Source organism: Orycteropus afer, unplaced genomic scaffold (genome assembly GCF_000298275.1).
Source record: "Orycteropus afer afer isolate SDZICR_OR568_19922 unplaced genomic scaffold, OryAfe1.0 scaffold00302, whole genome shotgun sequence".
Lineage (NCBI taxonomy): Eukaryota > Metazoa > Chordata > Mammalia > Tubulidentata > Orycteropodidae > Orycteropus > Orycteropus afer.
In genome coordinates, this window is record NW_006921889.1 from 1,033,194 (window position 1) to 1,053,187 (window position 19,994).

Sequence of the window (19,994 nt, forward strand, 5' to 3'; positions counted from 1 at the left end):
CATATTCTGGAGGGACACCATTCAATCCATGACAGGCCTCCTGGGTTGCCTTGGCCACTGTCTTGTGTGGGCAAGTGTTACAAAGCTCTTTAGCTCTGCAGATAAGTGCTCAGAGACAACCCACTCCGACAGTAAGACTCGGCCCAAATGTGCTCAGTTCTCTCACTCCATGAGTCAGCAAGCTTAGCTTTTCTGACAAGTACCCAGAAGTACTCCACTCTGTCAGGAAGCCTCCTGCCCCAAGGCACTCAGCTCTCTTGCTTAATAGGTTGGATCCTGTGCCATCTCATGGCAGTCTCCTGGTTCTGTTGCCGCCATTTACCTGCTATTGTTTCTTATCATCTGTATTGTCTCCAGAGTTACAGCTCTCTTCATTTCATTTCATTCTGAGCAAGCCCTCATCAGAAATGCTTTTGAATTCCACCAAGAGTCTCTTCAAGACAATCTAGGTTTTTACTATTAGGCATCTTAAAACTTCTAGGTTTTTACTATTAGGCCTCTACCCATTACGCAATTCCCAAACTACGTCCACATTTTAGGTACTGTTGGAGCAGCACCCCGCTCCCAGTATCAAATTCTCTGTTAGTTATCCAGTGTTTCTATAACAGAGATACCACAAGTCGATACTTTTAAAAGCAGAAATCTATTCTCTCATAATTTAGGAGGTTAAAAGTCTGAATTCAGAACTCCAGCTCTAGGGCAAAGCTTTGTCTCTCTGTTGGCTCTAGAGAAAGGTCCTTGTCTCCTTTCAACATCTGTGAACCTGACATTCCTTGGAGAGCTCCATATGCCTTGGCATCAGTATTCCCCAGGTCTAGAAGTTCTCAGCACAGGGACCCCAGTCAAAAGGAACATTCCATTCCTGGCTCTTCTTTCTTGATGGTAGTAAATTGACTCCTTTCTGCTCACTTCTCTCTCCTTTTCTCTCTTTTAAAATAAAAGGTGATATAGGCCACACCACAGGGCCTTGTACATTGCCTTAGCGCTATGAACTTGAGCAAGGGTGTTGCATGTCACTTTAATATCTTTACAACTGATTGGTTGATCATATCAGATTACATCATTACTTAAGTGCCAAATTACAATATTACAAAACTGCCAAACCACTGAAAATCATAGCCCAACCAAGTTGACCCACATTTTAGGGGGGATACAATTCAACTCATGACAACTACTTTTGTGTAAATTTTTTAGATAAGATATACAAATGGACATGTTCTGGCAAAAGTCATAAAATATTTTTCGACAGAATCATAGGAAACTGTTAATAGTGATTATGTTGGGGTGTGGGGGCTAGGGCGGGAAGGAAAGCTTTCACTTTTAATTTTGTATATTTTTGTACTGCTTAAATTTTCTAGCCAAGAATAATCTCATTCTTGGGCAATTTTTAAATGTTAACAGAGGTTGCCTGAGAGATGAGATTATGGGTTTTTTTTGTTGTTGTTCTTATACTTTGTTATATTTAAGAAAACAACTAACACACACTTGTTCAAAAATAAAATAATAAGCAGAGGTCTCTAATCACCCAATTTAACCAGGACAGCTAATATTTCCTGAGTATGACAAGATTAACACATTCTCAACATAGGAAGGTAAATGTGAGATTACTACTTCTCTTAAAGATTATCATAGAACTCTTCACAAACTAATCTTTTGTGAATTAGACTTCATAAATTTGATATCAAGAAGCATGGAGTTGTTAACTCAATAAGAAGAAGAGTAATAAGGCATGTTCTATTTTAGCAGGACTTTTTCACAGCACATTCACAAACATTATCTAATTTAATTTTCACAACAAGGCTGTGAAGTGGGTTTATCTTGAATCATTACCTTGACTCTATAGCTGAAAACAAGCAAGACATCAGCAAGGTCCCAGAGTGGTAAAAGAAAAAATCAGAACCAGGAAAAATGTAATTAAATTGACAGCAAAGTGCCACTGCCTTACAGACAGAATTCTCACCTTCAAAGGTTCTGTTCCACGTCTGCTGGATTATTTTCCCTCCATCCTTCTTGCTGTAACCAGCTCTGAGCACTTCATGTAAGGCCAGGACATAGAGGAGGATAGCATCATGGAATCCTTCAACAAACATGTTAACCTGTAAACAAAATTCCAGTGGAATGAGTCCAAACACCGAGAATAATGGAGTAAGAGTCAGGAATCACAGAAGCAATCGAAATGGTCACTTCAGCCTCCTGGTGCTGTGGTTTTCCGGGCACTGGCTTAGTGCGGAAAACCCTTGTGCCAGTTTGGCAATTTGAAGGGCAGACAAGATATTAATAATAAGAAGATATTATAGAACTCAAGAAAATATTACCTGTTAGCTAAGTGCTACAAGTGCATCAGCCTTTGCCCACAGTTCCCTCAACATGCTTCCCTCCTTCTTCAAGCCTTGTCAATGTCCCCTTGAGGCTTTTTCCACCTGCAACAGCCCCCATGATCTTGGCAAGCTCTGAATGGGGGACATGACTAAAAGAACAATATTCAAATGTTTATTGAATGCTTACTAAGTACCCTGTGATGCTGCTGTAAAGGATATGAGGAGGAAAGGAACCTTCTATTAGCATTAACATCTCAGGTTCCCCTTCCATATGTATTTGAGTAGTTTTAATGCATCTGGTAGCATAGTGCCTAAGGCACTTGAGTGCTAACCAGAAGGCTGGTGGTTCAAATTTACCAGCCACTCCTCAGAAGGAAGGTTGGGCAATCTATTTCCGTAGTGATACTGCCTTGAAAACCCAAGGAGAGGTCGTTATGAGTCGGGTCTGACTCAATGGCAAATAACAACAACAACCACTCCTTATCCCCACACCTCTGCCAAGCTTCAAGGTCAGGAATGGGAAATGGTCTAGACTATTTGTATATATCCCAACTGAGTCTTGACTCAAGTAAAACGCTCCTTGCCCTCAAAAAACATGGTCCCATGAAGGTAAGTTCTGGCCCTGTGTACTTGGGAAGGAGACCCTGGATGGTATAAACAGTTAATGCACACAGCTACTAACCAAAAGTTTAGAGGACCGAGTCCACCCAGAGGTACCTTGAAAGAAAGGCCTGGCAATCAACTTCCAAAAAATCAATGACTAAAACCATGTGAAGCGAAGTTCTGCTCTGATGTACATAGTTGGCTAGTACTTGAGGATCTCATTTCGTCTCTTTGAGCCTTATTTTCTTCATCTGTTTATTGACAAGAACACTAGCACCTACTTCAAGAGGAAGCTACAAGAGTTGTATGACACAAGCAGCAGGAAGTATCTAGTATTGTAGTGCCTATCGCATATCAAGTAGTCCACAAATGTAAGCCAATACTGCTATTCCTATTTTGTGGACTCTCAAGTGTCACTGATACTATTCAAGATACAGTCAGAATACAAAACAAGTAAGTGGTCAGTGTTACTGGTTGGGGAAGGGCAGTCAAGAAAGGCTTAACAGTAATGGCAAAATTTGAACTGAGTTTTGAATGAATAAAGAGGGAAGTCCTGGGGGTGGGTAGTGAGAGCAATGGAGAACTTACAGATAGCCTGGCAGCATGGGACCTGCAAATGGTTGGTTAGACTGTGGGCAGGGAGGGCCAGGAAGGGGCACATTATGAGACTCGGCTGGAAAGGGAAAGAAAGCCAGATCACAGACAACCTGGAGGCCACACTGAGTAATTATGGACTGAGGCTTTTAATTAATTTAACTTAATTTCCCTCATAGCTAGGTTATAAGTGCCCCTTGGCAAGTTCTAACACCACATTTTAACCCATTATAACATTCATAGGAGCTCTGGAAGGGCAGTGCATAAGGCATTTGACTGCTAATCAGAAGGCTGGTGGTTCAAACCCACCAGCCACTCCTCTGAAGGAAGATTGGACAATCTACTTCCGTAGCGATACTGCCTCGGAAACCCAAGGAGGGGCCACTATGAGTTGGATCTGACTCAACGGCAGTAAGTGGTAACATTCACTGAACATACAGTGAGCAAACACAATACTGAAACACTAAGTAGCTTACAACCAAATTGTGTATTAAAAAAGTACCAAAAAACTCAAGCCTTCTTACTCTAGGAAGAAATGTCATTGATGGAATGTCAGTGCAGCAAAATCAATGGGGCAGCCCGTGGATGACACCATGAGGCTTTCCTGTCAGACATCCCCTTCCTCATCCTTACAAAGAAGTCCTGCTGAAAAAGAACCACACCTGACCTTCTGTTCCACCTGGTTCAAATGCAAAGATCATGAACAGTGTAGTTCAACATCCACTTCTACTTGGCTTCATCCTACCCCGAAGGATGGTGTGTCTTGTTGGTCACAGAGCAAGTATTTCTGGATTTGCTGAAGCCTTGTGCTGAGAGAAGGAGCTCTGGTGGTATAATGCCTAAGGCATTGGACTGCTAACCAGGAGGTTGGTGGTTCAAACCCACCAGCCACTCCACAGAAGAAAGACTGGGCAATTGACTTCTGTAAAGATTTACTACCTCGGAAACCCAAAGGCGGTCTCTACGAGTAGGAAGCAACTCAATGGCAGTGAATTTGGTTTCTCTGGTGAGTTTTGTGCCGAGAGGCAGTTTAACATCATGGGGAAACAGCTGGGCTCACTTCTCACCTGCATTTCTGTACCACTCTGGTCCTCAGTGTCCTCATCTGGAAAATGAGAATAATGATAGTACCTATAGGAGCTCTGGTAGTGTAGTGCCTAAAGGCACTTGACTGCTAACTAGAAGGCTAGTGGTTCAAACCCAGAAGCCACTCCTCAGAAGGAAGATGGGGCAATCTACTTTCGTAGTGATACTGCCTCGGAAACCCAAGGAGGGGTCACTATGAGTTGGGTCCGACTCGACGGCACATAACAACAACAACAACATGTGAACTCCCAAAAGAATGAACAAATCAATCATAGAAGAAATAAAATTAGAATGCGCCTTACAAGGAAGGATGGCAGAACTCTGACTAGCTTACTTTGGACACTTCATCAAGAAAGACCAATCACTAGGCAAGGACATCATGGCTGATAAAGCAGTGAGTCAGTACAAATGAGGGAAACCCTCAGTGAGATGGAGTGACACAGTAGCCACAATAATAGACTCAAACAGACGAATGATCATGAAGATGGCACAAGACCAGGCAACACGTCCTTCTGTTCTTCACAAGGTCACTATGAGTCAGAGACAACTCAACAGCAACTCATAATAACAACCTCATAAGACTGCTGTTAAGTTTAAATGATTTAATAGATGCAACAATATTCGAATGGTGGCTGGCATAGAATCAGCTCTCACCATTAGCTTTTGTTGTTATTGTCTAGAGATGGAAAATTATAAACCTAGGGTTCATACTCAGCTTCTAATTCTAGTAGCGGTATTCAGAAAATGCATGCAGATATAACATACCTTATTGAGCCATCTTATATTTAATGGAGACCAAGGTTCCTCATTCATGCTTTGGTGCCCCAGGCGGGTCTCTTACTTGCCCAATACCATGCCCTCAGTTCTACCCAAATATAAAGCGTTCAGCCCAAGCTGGTTAATTCTGCAGAACTTCTGGGAGAGGTGGAGGGCAAAAAGAGTGTTGGTTCCAACAAGAGCTCTGAGTTAGTGTTCTGGGCCCGGAGTCCAATCCTAGCCCTGACACATTACTTAATCTCTCTAATCCTCAGATTCCTTACCTATTAAATGGAGGTTTATTGCCTCCTAGGGAGCTCTGGTGGCATAGTGCCTAAGGCCCTTGACTGCTAACCAGAAGGCTGGGGGTTTGAACCTCGGAAGGAAGGTTGGGCAATCTACTTCCGTAGTGATACTGCCTCAGAAACCCAAGGATGGGTGGCTATGAGTCAGGTCTGACTCGACAGCACATAACAGCAACAACAACAGGAGATAAGTAAGTACTAAAACTAGTACACCTGTATGAACTAGTATGTGCAAAACATCTAAAACAATTCCTGGGACTATAAAAGCAACTGGCAGACATTGGCTCTTACTTTTAGCCAGAAAGCTTAAGTCTCAGTCATATTCATAGGCAATGAAGAATGAGTAGGAAAAAAACATCTACCAGTCAAGGATAATTTTCTGCTGATTTGGCTATGCTAATTCAATTCTCTGCAGGAATATGAAATTTTCACTTAGACCATGAAGTAATCATGGCTTTCAAGTATGCCTGCTGATGAGATGGTGGGTTTAAAAAGCAGACTTTGGCTGTGTGATTTATTTCCAGGCCATAATTTAAAAAATAAAATCAGAAGGTCTATGTTCTCTTTAATGGTTGTGTAAAAACCATCTTACTACAGAAGGAAGCCACAGAATCACAGAATCATGACCTGGAGAGTCAGATCTAGTCTACTCCCCTTTTCCACTGAGGACCAGCAAAGCATCAGTCTCCCCAGTCTCTGTAATTGCATACTGTGTACCATGCTCCTTGTTCCTGACAAGTTTGGGACAGTCCCCGCTTATATTGCGAAACACAAGCTGTCTTGTCCATGTCATCCATCCACTGCTCTGCCTCCTCCTCCTGACATATCTCAAAACCCCAGTGCAGGGCTACCATGATGATCTTGGCTATCCAAAGCACTGGCCATGACCTCCAGCACCACCCCCTGCTGGCCCTTCCATTCCTTCCCTCCTGATGTTCCTCTGAGCTGTCCCTCCATAACCCAGTAAAAGAACAATGATTATCTGGTCCACAAGGATGAACCTGAATTACTTTTGTCCTAACAGGCCTTAAGACAAGAGAACAGACAGGCTCTGCGGACATGCCTGGGTAACAAATTTCATTCTATCTTGCTTTGCAAGTGGATCACAAAATCTACCTTCTTTCCTCTTAAAGTAGCCGAGTGTCTCCCTCTCCTGCCAAAATTAGCAGGAGAACTGCTGCACCCCCCCAGGTTTGCTAGCACCTCAGCCTGTTGCAAGGGAGGCTTCATAACACCTACCTCATAGCACCTCAAGCCATAAGCAAAACCCTAGAGACTGTCTTTTCCCAAGGAGAACATTCTCACGTCCACCCATGTTTTTTAATAGAAGGAAAGCCCGTTAGCACATTACAGACACTGAAAATTAGAAGTGGGAATTAAAAAAAAAAAAAGATGAAAAAAAAATCTAGAGTATTAAATTGCCTTTGGAACACTCTCCACTGGACCTTTGGCTGAAAGGATTTGAGATCATGTGTTCTATCTGCCTCTGGTCAGAGCAACACTTCAGCTTCAAAGTCCTCACACAGATTTTGCTATTGTTATTGATCATAGAAAATGGGATTCCCTATCTTGAGTGACCTGTTCTGTTGTTGTTGTTATTATGTGCTGTGGAGTCGTGTCTGTCTCATAGCAACCCCTCCTTGGATTTCCAAGGCAGTATCACTACGGAAGTAGCTTGCCCAATCTTCCTTCCGAGGACTGGCTGGTGGGTTTGAACTGCTAACCTTCTGTTAGTAGTCAAGTGCCTTAGGCACTATGCCACCAGTTAGCATTTTTCCTAGCCGGGAAGCTCTTCCTGTCATTTGCTATATGTGATGATTACTTTTGTGTCACTCAGCTAGGCTATGGTGCCCAGTTGTTTGGCCAAACATTAGTCTAGATGCTATTATGAAGTAGCTTAAAAACAAATAAATAAGTTGCCTTTGAGTCAATTCAGTTTGGACTCATGACAACCCTATGTGTGTCAGAGTACACCTGTGCTACCTAGGGCTTTCAATGGTTTCTTTTTCAGTAGATTGCCAGGCCTTTTTTCCAAAGTGCCTCTGGCTGTACTTGAACCTCCAACCTTTCAGTTAGCCGCCAAATACCTTCATTGAGTTATACCACAAGGGATTCCTCATGAAGTAGCTACATATGATTAAATAAAGTGGCCTTAAGTAAAGCAGATTGCTCTCCATAATGTGGGTGGGCCTCATACAATTAATTGATGGCTTTAAGAGCAAAAGGGGAGTTTCTCTAGCATGTATTCTACCTCGAGACTATAAACAGACATCTTGCTTTGAACCACCTCACTCCTCACTGGACTTAGGGATTTGGGGATGTAAGACTGATGAACAATTCAGCCTACTGACTAAAGTACAGATTTTGGACTTGACAGCTTTCAACAACATCATGAGCCAGTTCTATCAAATAAACTACTCTCTCTTTCTCTCTCTCTCTCTCTCTGTATGTGTGTTTCACTGGTTCTATTTTTCTAGGAAAACCTTATTAAGACACCGTAAGTTTCCGTTAAATTCCTAACTGCATCCATTCTCATGCTAGATGCCGAGCAAGCTGAGTGAAGAGAACAACACAGTTCATGAGTTCCGGGAGTTAACAACCCAGACCAGACAGCACCACTGCTGCTTAAGAACAAGCAGATGAACTCTAGGCACAGAAGTTGTGGGCAAACTTGACAGGTGATCTCCAGAGTGGCAATTATTTGTCCTGCGTACCAAATGAAAGAGCTTGTCATTCAAATGAGATGGAAATCATTTGCCACCTTCCATGCTGGGAAGTGCACCAGAAAAAGACAGGATGCCAGCATTCACTCTCCCATCCTTTAATCTCAATTCTCTTGATCTTATCCTGGGCTGACACACAGAGCAGCAGGTATTCTAAATGACAGAATGACATGTTGCCATTGACCTTCTTCTCTGATAGCACCAGTCAGCATATCTTTGTATTAGTGTTTAAAAAAAAAAAAAAAAAAAATCCTATATCATGTTATGACTTGAATTCTGTTCCTCCAAAAGTTATGCTAAAGACCTAACCCTCAGAACCTGTGAATGTAACCTTATTTGGAAAACAGGGTTTTTGAAGGTGTTATTAGTTCACATGAGATCATGCTGAAGTAAGATACATCCTAATCCATATGAATAAACCAAAAAACCAAACTCACTGCCTTAGAGTTGGACCCGACTCATACTGACCCCACTTTGGGTTCCCGATGCGGCATCTCTACGGAAGAAGATTGCCCAATCTTCTTTCCGAGAAGTGGCTGGTGGGTTTGAACCTCCAGTCTTCTTGTTAGCAGTCAAATGCCTTAGGCATTATGCCACAGTGTCCATATAAAAGAAGAAGAGACACAGAGACAGAGGTGCACAGAGGGAAGATGACTGTGAAGACAGAGGCAGAAACTGGAGTAATACATCTCCAAGTTAAGGAACACCAAGGATCGCCAGGAACACCAGAAGCTAGAAGGGACAAGGAAGGATCTTCCTCTAGAGCCTTCAGAGAGACCATGGTCCTGATGACTCTTGATTTCAGACCCCTGGCCTCCAGAACCAGGAAAAAATCAATGTCTGTTATTTTTCACCATCCAGCTCGTGGTACTTTGTCACAACAGCCCCAGGAAACTAATAGAACAGGGAAAGCTGAGTAGAAACCTTGCTATTTTTTTAACTGAGCATCGAGTTCATGACATGGCTCCTATCCATGGTAGGGAATGGCATCCCTGTCACTTCTCTCTGGAGAGGCAGATTCATATTCAGATGAATTCCTCATTGCTTGTGTTACCAACAAGTAAGCAAAGAGTGCTGCGTGCCTCAGCTGTCTGTAAAATGAGAGTGAATACCACGCAGTCTTCTAGCTCCCAGGACGTCTGGATATCTGAGAAAGCCTGCAAAGCTCTCGGATGGAAACTGCTGGAAGAAAGCTACCAAAGTTAATGTAAGGTTAGGCTGTCCCCGGGTTTCACTTGTGGTATTCACATGAACTCAAGCATATCTTCTGGTGGTTCTATCTTCCTTACCACAAGCCAGTGATTCCCAATGCAGATGAGAGAAGGCCAGGATTCTCAAGAGTCCTTTGAAACAGACAGGGCCCTTAACCTCCCATTCATTTGAAGGAGCTCTGGAGGCTGGGATAATTTTGATGGAGGACAGTAAGAGGAGAGAGTAGGTCCAGGACCAAGTCCTTACCTACCATAGCAGTAACTACAGCAGCACTGCCTAGTCCCATTTCTAATAATGCCCTGAAAATGGGCTTTGTCCAGCCTTCCTGGGCTGATGGAGATGGCAGACAGTAGAAGGAAGTTCAGGATATGCTGCGTGGGTTATTGTTGTTAGTGACTGAGTCAGCTCCGACCAATGTAACCCCATGTACAACATAACAAAACGTTTCCCAGTCCTGTACGGTCTTCATGGTCATCGGCATGGATCAGTCCATGGCTGCAGATATTACGTAGTGCCTTCCAAGCCAGGGGACTCACCGTCCAGCACTGCATCAGATGTAGATACTATCTATTTTAGCTCAATTTGCTTTTAAGCCATAAAATTAAAAATCTACAATCTAGAGTAACAGCAGAAAATACCATAAACCAAAGGACCACAACCTCCTCTCTCACTTAGTGGACAGATACCTCCTCAATGTCTGCCATCTAGGCTGGCCAGCCTGTATGGAATTCACACCTGGGCAGATGGCTGATTTAATTTAGCCTTGAGGAAAGTTAAGCTAAAAGTCTGCATCCTTATCCTAGTTTGACTCTGAGCAATATCAAAGGGTGAGTGGCCTTGTGACAGTCGGATAGCACACAGGGAGAGAGCTGGGGGTCTAGGTCTGCAGCTCCGCCCTTGGCTGAAGCATCGCTGCACTGTCTGGCAGACTCCTGCCTCCTCATACTTAAGCTAGGACTTACTTGGGGCTGGAGGTTTTGGTTATCTCTGTGCTGCTCTAACAGAAAATAACCACAAATGGGGTGGCTTGAACAAACAGGAGTTTATTCTCCTACAGTTTGGAGGCTTTAAGTCTGAGTTCAAAGTGATAGCTCTAGGGGCTGGGTGAAAGGCCCTCAACCTTGGGCTTCAGCTCTGCCTTCTCCCGACCCACTGAAGCTGGAGCCTTTTTGTCACTCAGGCAGCTGCTGGCTGCTGAGGCTGACAAACTCAAGGTTGATAAGTACAAAGGTACAGTCCCAATGTTACCAAACAACATGGCAGGCCACTAATTCAAGTCCAGATGAAGTCTGACAGAGGATGGCAGGCTGCTGAACAATGACTTGGCTACATGCAGGGTTCAAGTGTGCCAAAAAGCTGAGGACCTTCCTCAAAGCTGCTTCTTACATACTAGAAGCAGAACACATCTCTGAAGCAGCTACTCAGCTCCTCCAGGAGATTCCACCATGCAACTGATTGACAGTCTCACCATGGGAAATAACTACACCCAGCTGCCCAGCCACTCAACCAGGCCCAGCCAAGTTGACAACAACCTTAACTACCACACAGGGGTTTTGTCCTAACCTGTGCAAATAACTATGTCCATCCTCGGCTTGGCTGTGCCCTATAGCAATGCCCTAGAGTGACAGATTAATTTAGATCTTGTAGCCCCACGTGGAGGAGCCTTGGTTGTGCAATATTGAAGGGCTCAGCTGCTAACTAAAAGGTTGGCAGTTTGAACTCACCCCACAGCTCCACAGGAGATAGATGTGACAATCTGCTTCTGTCAGAGTCAGCTCTCAACAGCACACAACAACAACAGCCTGAACTGGTGACCCATGTGTGTCAGAGTACAAATGTGCTCCATAGGGCTTCCCAGGGCTGATTTCTCAGAACTGTATTATCAGGAGTTCCTCCCTAGGCACCTGTGAGTAGACTCAAACCTCCCAACTTTTCCATTAGCAGCTAAGTGCATTAACTGCTTGCACCAGCCAGGGACTCCATGAGTCACAACTGACTCAATAGCAGCTGAACTGGGAATGCTGAAAAGTACGAATGCTCATAAATCTTTTTTTCTCTCTCATCACTTGAGACTGAATGGATCAATCATCAAAAGCAGTCCTGGGATAATCAGTAAGTAAAGTTGTTGTTAAGTGTCATCGAGTCAACTCCAACTCCAAGCAACCCCATGTGGCAGAGTAGAACTGTCCCACAGGGTTTTCTAGCCTGTTAACACAGTGCCTAAAGCATTGGACTCCTAACCAGAAGGCTGGCAGTTCAGACCCATCAGTCACTCCACAGAAGGAAGAGTGGGCATTTTGCTTCCATAAAGATCTACTGAATCAATGCGACAACAGTGAGTTTTTTGGTTTTATCTTTACAAAAGCAGATCCCCAGTTCTTTCTCTGACAAAACCACTGGGTGAGTTTGACCTAGTAACTTTTCAGTTCACAGCCAAGTGCTTAACGTTGTGCCACCAGGGCTCCTTTTTAAGTAAAGTTATGACCCTCATTCATCTCCCTTGCTACGGCAACTGGCTGCCCTTTTAGTGACTGGAATGGCTGTGGAAGCTGAGCATGGTGCCACAAGGCTGGCATTGGAAACCAATCTGCAGTGGGAAACCTGGTCAAGGAAAGCCGTCCAGGTTTTACGGGAGTTAACAAGGAGGAGGATGCCACAGGCTTCGCTTTTGGAATTGGTGGGTATGGAGCTCAAGCAAACAAGAATGACTTTTCAAAGGCTCCCTTAGTGCATGCAGGGAATTCAGTCATCTGATATACTTGCCCTTTGAGTGTGTCACATGCACATGATATATGGATGCTTCTCATCACCCTTCATCCTGAAAAGGTTAGTTGGGAAATGCACAGACACATCCTTGGCTCTCAGACGGACAGAGGAGTGATGTCTGTCCTTTGCCTGGACACCCTACCTGGCATCGGTGCTCAACCAGATGTGCCTCTCAAAAAGGTGGAGACGACATGCTGGTCTCTATTCCCAGAGGTCTTTGTTCTTTGTTCTTGTTAAAGGCACTGTGGTTGAAGAGGCCCAAGGTATAAACCAAAAACCGACAGGAGAAGGGCAGGGACAGGCAGCAGGTGCCCTGGTACAACAGGCTTAGCAACACTGCTGGGCAGTGGTACAGACCCACTACTGAACAGGAGGGTCAGCCACAGGGAGGTAGAGAGTAGGAGAGGGGGACCACCTCCGGCCTCATTATTTTGGAAAGGCAGAACAGGAAAGAGCATGTAAATTCTACGTTACCAAATCTGTTACCTTTTAAACTGGTCCTGAAACTTCAGACAGCTTGTTCTACATGTCTGGAGTTACTCAGAGATGTGATTGCAAAGAAAAGATGACCAAAAATCCAGGTTTTGTATATGGGAGACTTACTTTCATTGTTGTTTTTTCATCTTAAAATGAAACCTCACCTTTTGCAAGTGAGCAATTTCAAGGTATGCTGAAGACTTAGATAAGGTCCAGAACCCCAATCTTAGTTTTAGCATTTTTGATTTGTTTCTTTTCTGAACTGTCAACAGCTTGATTTTGTTTAATTATTAATTCAGAATTGCCCAAACTATACTCCATAGAACAACAGCATTCCTTGAAATGTTAACAGATGGTTCTAGAAATACCAGTATTGTGGTTAAACAGGTTTGCAAAAGTCTAGATTAAATAAGGTCTAACAGGTCCCTTTACTGTCAGGCAATAATTATAATAGCCATATTTTTATTGAACATCTACTATATACTACATATTAAGACATCATCTTACCAGAAAGATGATTACCTGTGTTTTAGTGACTATGCAAAGGCATTCGACTATATGGATTATAACAAATTATAGATAGCATTGTGAAGAATGGGAATTCCAGAACACTTGATTGTGCTTATGAGGAACCTGTACATAGACCAAGAGGCTGCTGTCTGAACAAATATGAACCCCTTTGCATATACAGTACTGAGTTGTCAGTGAAAGCAAACATGGGTATAGGGACGGATAGATGGGTGAACAAGCTAAACAATTAGGTATGTCTAAATGGAGAGTGTATCCAAGATCATATATAGGGTTGGCAGACAATGGGCCTATAAGTTCATGTGAATGATCAGAATTCCCAGGTATATAGTAGAGTTGACAAGGGGCAAGGTTATGGTCATTACTTGGTCACAGCCAGCTACCCAGAGGGACCGAGTAGTTGATCCTGTGGGCTTGGGACCATAGTCGCAGGGGACATCAAGCTCAATTGGCATAACATACTATACAAAACATTGTTCCACCTCCTACTTTGGCGAGTAGCGACTGGGACCTTAAAAGCTAGGAAGCTGCCATCTAGATGCAACAACGGGTCTCTCCTCACCAAGAAGAAAGAAGAAAACCAAAATTAATGGAAACAATCAGTCCTAGCGACTGGTACACCATCCTATCTGCAACCTATACAACTATGAGACCAGAAGAGCTAGATGGTGCCCGGCTACCACTGTCATCCACTTGGAAGGGATGTAGGAGATCCTGCACAAAGAGGGAGAACAATGTGGTACAAAACTCAAAATCATTTGGAGGCAAAAAAAAAAAAAAAAAAAAAGAAGGTGGGGACCAGGTTTGCTGGTCCAATAGAGCCTGGTGTAACCACTGAGACTATGGCCCCTAGTTGCCCTTCAGGTCTGGAATTGAACCCACAACTGTGGTTTCCAGCCAAACAAAGTACAGGCATGTGAGTTAAACATTTACTTCAAGTAGACACACGCCCTGGAGAGAACAATCACGGGAGAAGGAAGGGCTGCTTATGCACAGGGAGATAGCTCAGGGTGCAGAAGAGTATGAAGGGATGGACACTGGGAGGAGGTAACTATGGGGAGGAAGTGGGAGGGGAGCTGCTGCATTGTAAATTTTGGTCAATGACATGAGACAAAGTATATGTGAACTGCTGTATGAAAAGTGAATTTACTCTGTAAATCTTCACCTAAATCCTAATTTAAAAAAAAAAAAAAAAAAAGAGGCTATTGTCTGAACAGAATAAGGGGATACTGCATGGTTTAAATCACGAAGGGTGTGTATCAGGGTTGTATCCTTTCACCATACTTAATCTGTATGCTGAGCAAATAATCTGAGAAGCTGGACTGTCTGAAAAAGAACACAGAATCAGGATTGGAGGAAGGCTCATTAGCAACCTGCGATACACAGATGATACAACCTTGCTTACTAAAAGTGAAGATGACTTGAAGCACCTACTGATGAAGATCAAAGACTGCAGTCTTCAGTATGGATTACACCTCAATATAAAGAAAATAAAAATCCTCACAACTGGCCCAATAAGCAACATCACTATAAATGGAGAAAAGACTGAAGTTGTCAAAGATTTCATTTTACTTGGATCAATAATCAACACCCAAGGAGACAAGATGACTTATTGCATTGGGCAAATCTGCTGCAAAAGAAAACTCTTCAAAGTGTTAAGGATGAAAAATTTCACTTTGAAGACTAAGGTGCTCCTGACCCATGGTATTTTCAGTCGTTGCATAAGCATGTGAAAGTTGGACAATAAATAAGGAAGACTGAAGAACTGCTGCCTTTGAATTGTGGTGTTGGTGAAGAATACAGAAAATACCATGGACTTCCAGAAGAACGAACAAATCTGTCCTGGAAGAAGTGCATTCAGAATGCTCCTTAGAAGCAAGAATGACCAGATTTTCATGTGGTCATGTGGTCAAAAGGTACCAGCCCCTGGTGAAAAATATCATGCTTGGTAAAGTTGAGTGTCAGTGAAAAAGGGGAAGACCCTCAATGAGGCAGACTGACACAGTAGCTCAAGCATGGTGAGGATTGTGAGGATGGTGAATGACTGGGCAGTGTTTCATTCTCCTGTACATAGGGTCGCTATGAGTCAGAGCCTACTCAAGGCACCTAACAACAAGACCATCTATATACTAAGACCTGGGTAAACACTTTACAAGCATTCAGTCTTCACAAACATTTCATAACTGGGTACTGTTATTATACTGTGAGAGAGACTCTGATGAACATACTAGCTGGAAGAAAAGATCTTGGTGAATGGATGGGGTCAAACCTCCAGAAAAATTTGAGTGGACAAGTTCTTAAACAGTGGCCTAAACCTGTCTTGTCTAGATATTAATATCTATCCTATTGACACATATTTTTGGCCAGGTAACACAGGAAAACGCTTTTAAGCTCTAGTTTGTGTTTTTCATTGGCAAATGCTTGAATATGCAGGCTGGAGAGACTAGTTATATTGACTACGAAAGAAAAAAACTGAAACAAGTGTACCCAAAATCTCAGCACCACACAGAAAACTTTGACGCAAGAAACAGAAGAAGGAAGGGCTTCTTCAAAGTGTGAAATACTGGAGAGAAGGGTGTAACTGGCGAGACAGAGGTTCGTCTCCATCCCATGGTCCTGGTAATAAGAGAGGGATGGAACCTACTCCTGAGAGGAAATGAGAGGGCAAAAGTGGAAGAAGTAAGAGAGGATATGACACAGGTCTTTTCTTTGTAGATACAGAGGAAACTTAGGCAGAACTCTTCTAAACCAGCAGCTACTGTAACATGATTCAGTCAGCACCAAGTAAATCAGAATTTCTGATAAGTCCTGGGCAAAGTTAAGGATGACCTGACCCAGCTATGAAGAAAACATCTAAACAAGGTGTTGGGGAAGAATCAGTGTCCTAATTTAGAGACCAGTCTGCTTTATGCACATCAGAAACCAAATCAAAAAAAGAACAACTGATTACATGTCTTCTAACTTGCACTCGGAAGGATCCCTGGGCTGCTAACTGAAAAGTCAGCAGTTTGAACCCATTAGCTGCTCAGGAGAAAGGTGTGGCAGTCTGCTTCCAGCAAGATTTACTATCTTGGAAAGCCTGTGAGGCAGTTCTTCTCTGTCCTTTAAGGTCTCTATGAGTAGAATCAACCCAATGGCAATGGGTTGAGTTGGGTTTGAACTTACACTCAGAGTCACTGAGTGGTGCAAATATCCTCACTGTCAACCGAAAGGCACCTCGGAAAAAAGGGTCTGCTGGTCTAGTTCTGAAAAATTAGTCATTGACAATCTTATAGGGCACAGTTCTACTCTGACACACAGTTCTACTCTGACACACACCATGAGTCAGAATCGATCCGATAGCAATTGGTTTTTGTTTTTGTTTTTTGAACTAACACTCAATATGAAATATAAAGACTTTGTTATGATGAGTCCTTATTCTGTATGGTCTTGATTCTTGAAAATAACATTATTGTAGTGAAGCTTCATTTCCTCATCATTATCACAGAGAAAACAAATTTAATTTAAATAAATTCTCCAGATTTCTTAAATGTTATTCCTCCAAGTATCAAAACTTTTTAAATACTGGAAATGCCTTCGATGGAAATGTTTCTAAAATGAACCATATATGTCAGTGCTTATTAACAGAAATATGCTGAATGTACTTTCACCAAAAACACAATAGAATATTTTTTTAAAAAAGAATTCAGTAGAAATCAAAAGTCATTACAGTTTGTGTGTGTGTGGTTGTTGTTAACTTAGACTGAAAAATCTCAATCCAAGTATGTTACTTGCAATTACTAGTTAAAGAAGGAAGGAGCATGTGTCTGTATTTTTCATTAAAATTCTGAGATCCGAATAAAGGAACTATGTGGAATGTGGTATTAGCTTATTGTGATTCTTGAACTGACCCCATTGTCACCTATCACTTGCTGCTTTCACTGCACCTGCTTCTAGCATACCATCTCTCTCTTTCTTACTTGGTCCTACTTATGACCCTGGAAGCTGGGGGAAGAGGTCAAAGGCTTGCTATAGTGAAACATAAAATAAGGGTAACAATTTCTCAATGAGAGTTTGAGAGACTCCCATATGATGAAATTCATGGACGTATTTTGCCTGCTCAAACCCTTCTTCGTGTACTTCTTTGCTCTTGACTGGAGATTGCCATAAAATTGGCTCAACAGCTACAACTAAGGGAAACACTTGCAGGTTTTAACACCAATATAGGAATGAAAAAAAAAAAAAAAACCTCACTGCCATCTAGCCTATTCCAACTCATAGCAACCCCCTTTGGGTTTCTGAGGTGGTAGATCTTTACAGAAGTAGATTGCCCAGCCTTCCTTCCACAGAGTGGCTGGTGGGTTTGAACCACCAACCTTCTGGTTAGCAAGCAAATGCCTTAGGCACTATGCCACCACTCATACTAAAACTAACACTATAATTCTAGGCCAAATAATGTAAACAGTAAATGGTTTTAAAATCAAATTATTTTATTCTTAAAATTTTTTTTTACAGTGTTCCCTCTCAAATTATTTTTTTCCTTTTTCAAGAAATGTTTCCCATCAAGTTTGCTATCAAAAGTAAAAAAATCTAAATTAAGTATCATCTTCCTCATAAGAAACATAATTCCTTGCATTTTGAACTCTCTTTACTGATGATATTAAGGAATTACTGACAACTTTCAGAGCTGATCATGGTATTAATGGTTGTGTCTTTAAAAGCCAGTAGTGACAAAGTAATTTGTATCAAATTAACTCTCCGACAGATAACAATTATATATTCTGGACAAAATTTTTAAACAGAACTATTTGTAGGCATTGAAAAGTGACCAAAAGCACACAGAAGCTGCAGAAGCTTTGACCCTTGAAAAAAGGGGTCATATTACATGAGAACTAAATTAACATAGGAGCCTGGTGGTGCAGTGGTTAAACACTGGGCTGATAACTGAAAGGACAGTGGTTTGAACCCACCAACCATCCACAGGAGAAAGATGTGGCAGTCTGCACGCACATGGCTTTTTCCCTGAATCTCCTGGTTCGGGAGGTGTGGGACAGCTACAACTCAAGCAGAAAGTCTCAGGCTCCTTGGGGTTAGGAGTCAGAGTTCCCATTTCAGAGCTGCTAGAGTTGTCAGAAATTGAGGCAGTAAGTCCTGGGAAGGAGAGAGCCACACAAAAGGAAGCACCAAAATCTGTCTATAAACTTCTGCCACCCTTGGTTTAGGGTCATGGTTTCATGGGCCATCCCAGTAAATTGCCCTAATAACATGCTTAGTGCTTCAGTTCTACCTCCTACTTCGCTGTGTAGTGCCTGGGATCTTAGAAGCTTGCAAGTGGCCATCCAAGGTACAACAATTGGTCTCTATTTGCCTGGAGCAACAGAGGAAGAAGGAGAGTTGGGAATAGGAGGAGGGTATGGAATGTGTGGCTAACTGCCTCCTTTGCCATGAGACCAAAAGAACTGTATGGTGCTCAGGTACCATGACTGAACATTTTGATCAAAAATTCTGTAGAAGAATCCAGATCAAAAGGGGGAAAATGAAGTACAGAATTTCAAATTCTTGTTAACTCCACACTTCCTGTAGCCATGGAGGCTAGAGGAACCTCTGAAAGTATTGCCCTGGAATAATCTTTCAACCTTAAACCAAAAATATTTCCTGAAGTCTTCTTAAAACCAAATAATAGTCTAATTTACCTAGTTAAAAATATCTGCCTTGAGTATTATGCTCTTTTGAGAACTATCTACATAGGATCAAATTGACAACAGCAACTTGAAAAATTAGATAGGAACCTTAGGTGGCAGTGAGTATATGTTAATTGGGGAGAAAAACCTCAGAAAAGGAGAGTGAGAATGGTTGTGTAACTTCAAGAATGCAGTCAATGTCACTTAAGTGTACATGTAGAAACAGCTGAATTGGTATATGTTTTGCTGTGTATATTCCTAATAATAACAACAAAATAAGGCACTCTGGTGGCATAGTGCCTAAGGCATTTGACTGCTAACCAGAAGGTTGGTGGTTCAAACCCAACAAAATAATTTTTAAAAAGGGGGAAAAAAAGAGCTAGATTACAGAGGGAAAAAAAATAATAATAATCCTTGGTTAATCCCTGAAGTACACACACACAGGAAAGACACTAAGGAGTCCAGTAGAAAGGAACAGCTGGAAGGAAGAAATATCTGAAGAACATTTGAACTGTCTTCTGCATGGAGGAGAGTGTGGAGTGTGAATATAGTTAAAGAAGCTTGGTAAATACCTCACGCTTTCCAGTAAAACCCTAAATTGGTCACACTTCAGGAATAGAGAATATGTCTAAAGACTAACAATTCACAGTAAGACTAAAAGAAAAAGCAAAACTTAGCCACCCTAAGCTTCCAAAATGTCAGGTGATCAGTCATCAGTTTAACTGGCTGCCAAAACAAAAACTGACTTTTCAGAGGAACATAACTGAATACAGGGTCTCAATAACATTATCATCCAAAACACGCAGCATAATACAAAAAAAAAAAAAATTTGGGGAAGAAAATCTGACCTGTAGTGAAGTGGGAAAAAATAGAAATCCTGAGATGATCCAAATGTTGGAATTAGCAGATTCCTCTTTAAAGCAACTACTGAAAATATGTTCAAGGATTTAAAGAAAATAAAAAGAA

At 42.2% G+C, this 19,994-nt stretch overlaps 1 protein-coding gene across 1 annotated transcript in view; it reads right to left on the reverse strand.

Moving 5' to 3' along the window:
- NPR3 (natriuretic peptide receptor 3) overlaps window positions 1-19,994 on the reverse strand; it is a 95,504-nt gene that overhangs the window by 18,372 nt on the left and 57,138 nt on the right. Inside the window, exon 4 of the mRNA XM_007951599.2 lies at window positions 1,961-2,096. Within this exon, the coding sequence (XP_007949790.1) occupies window positions 1,961-2,096 (136 nt within the window). The remainder of the gene's footprint in view (window positions 1-1,960; window positions 2,097-19,994) is intronic.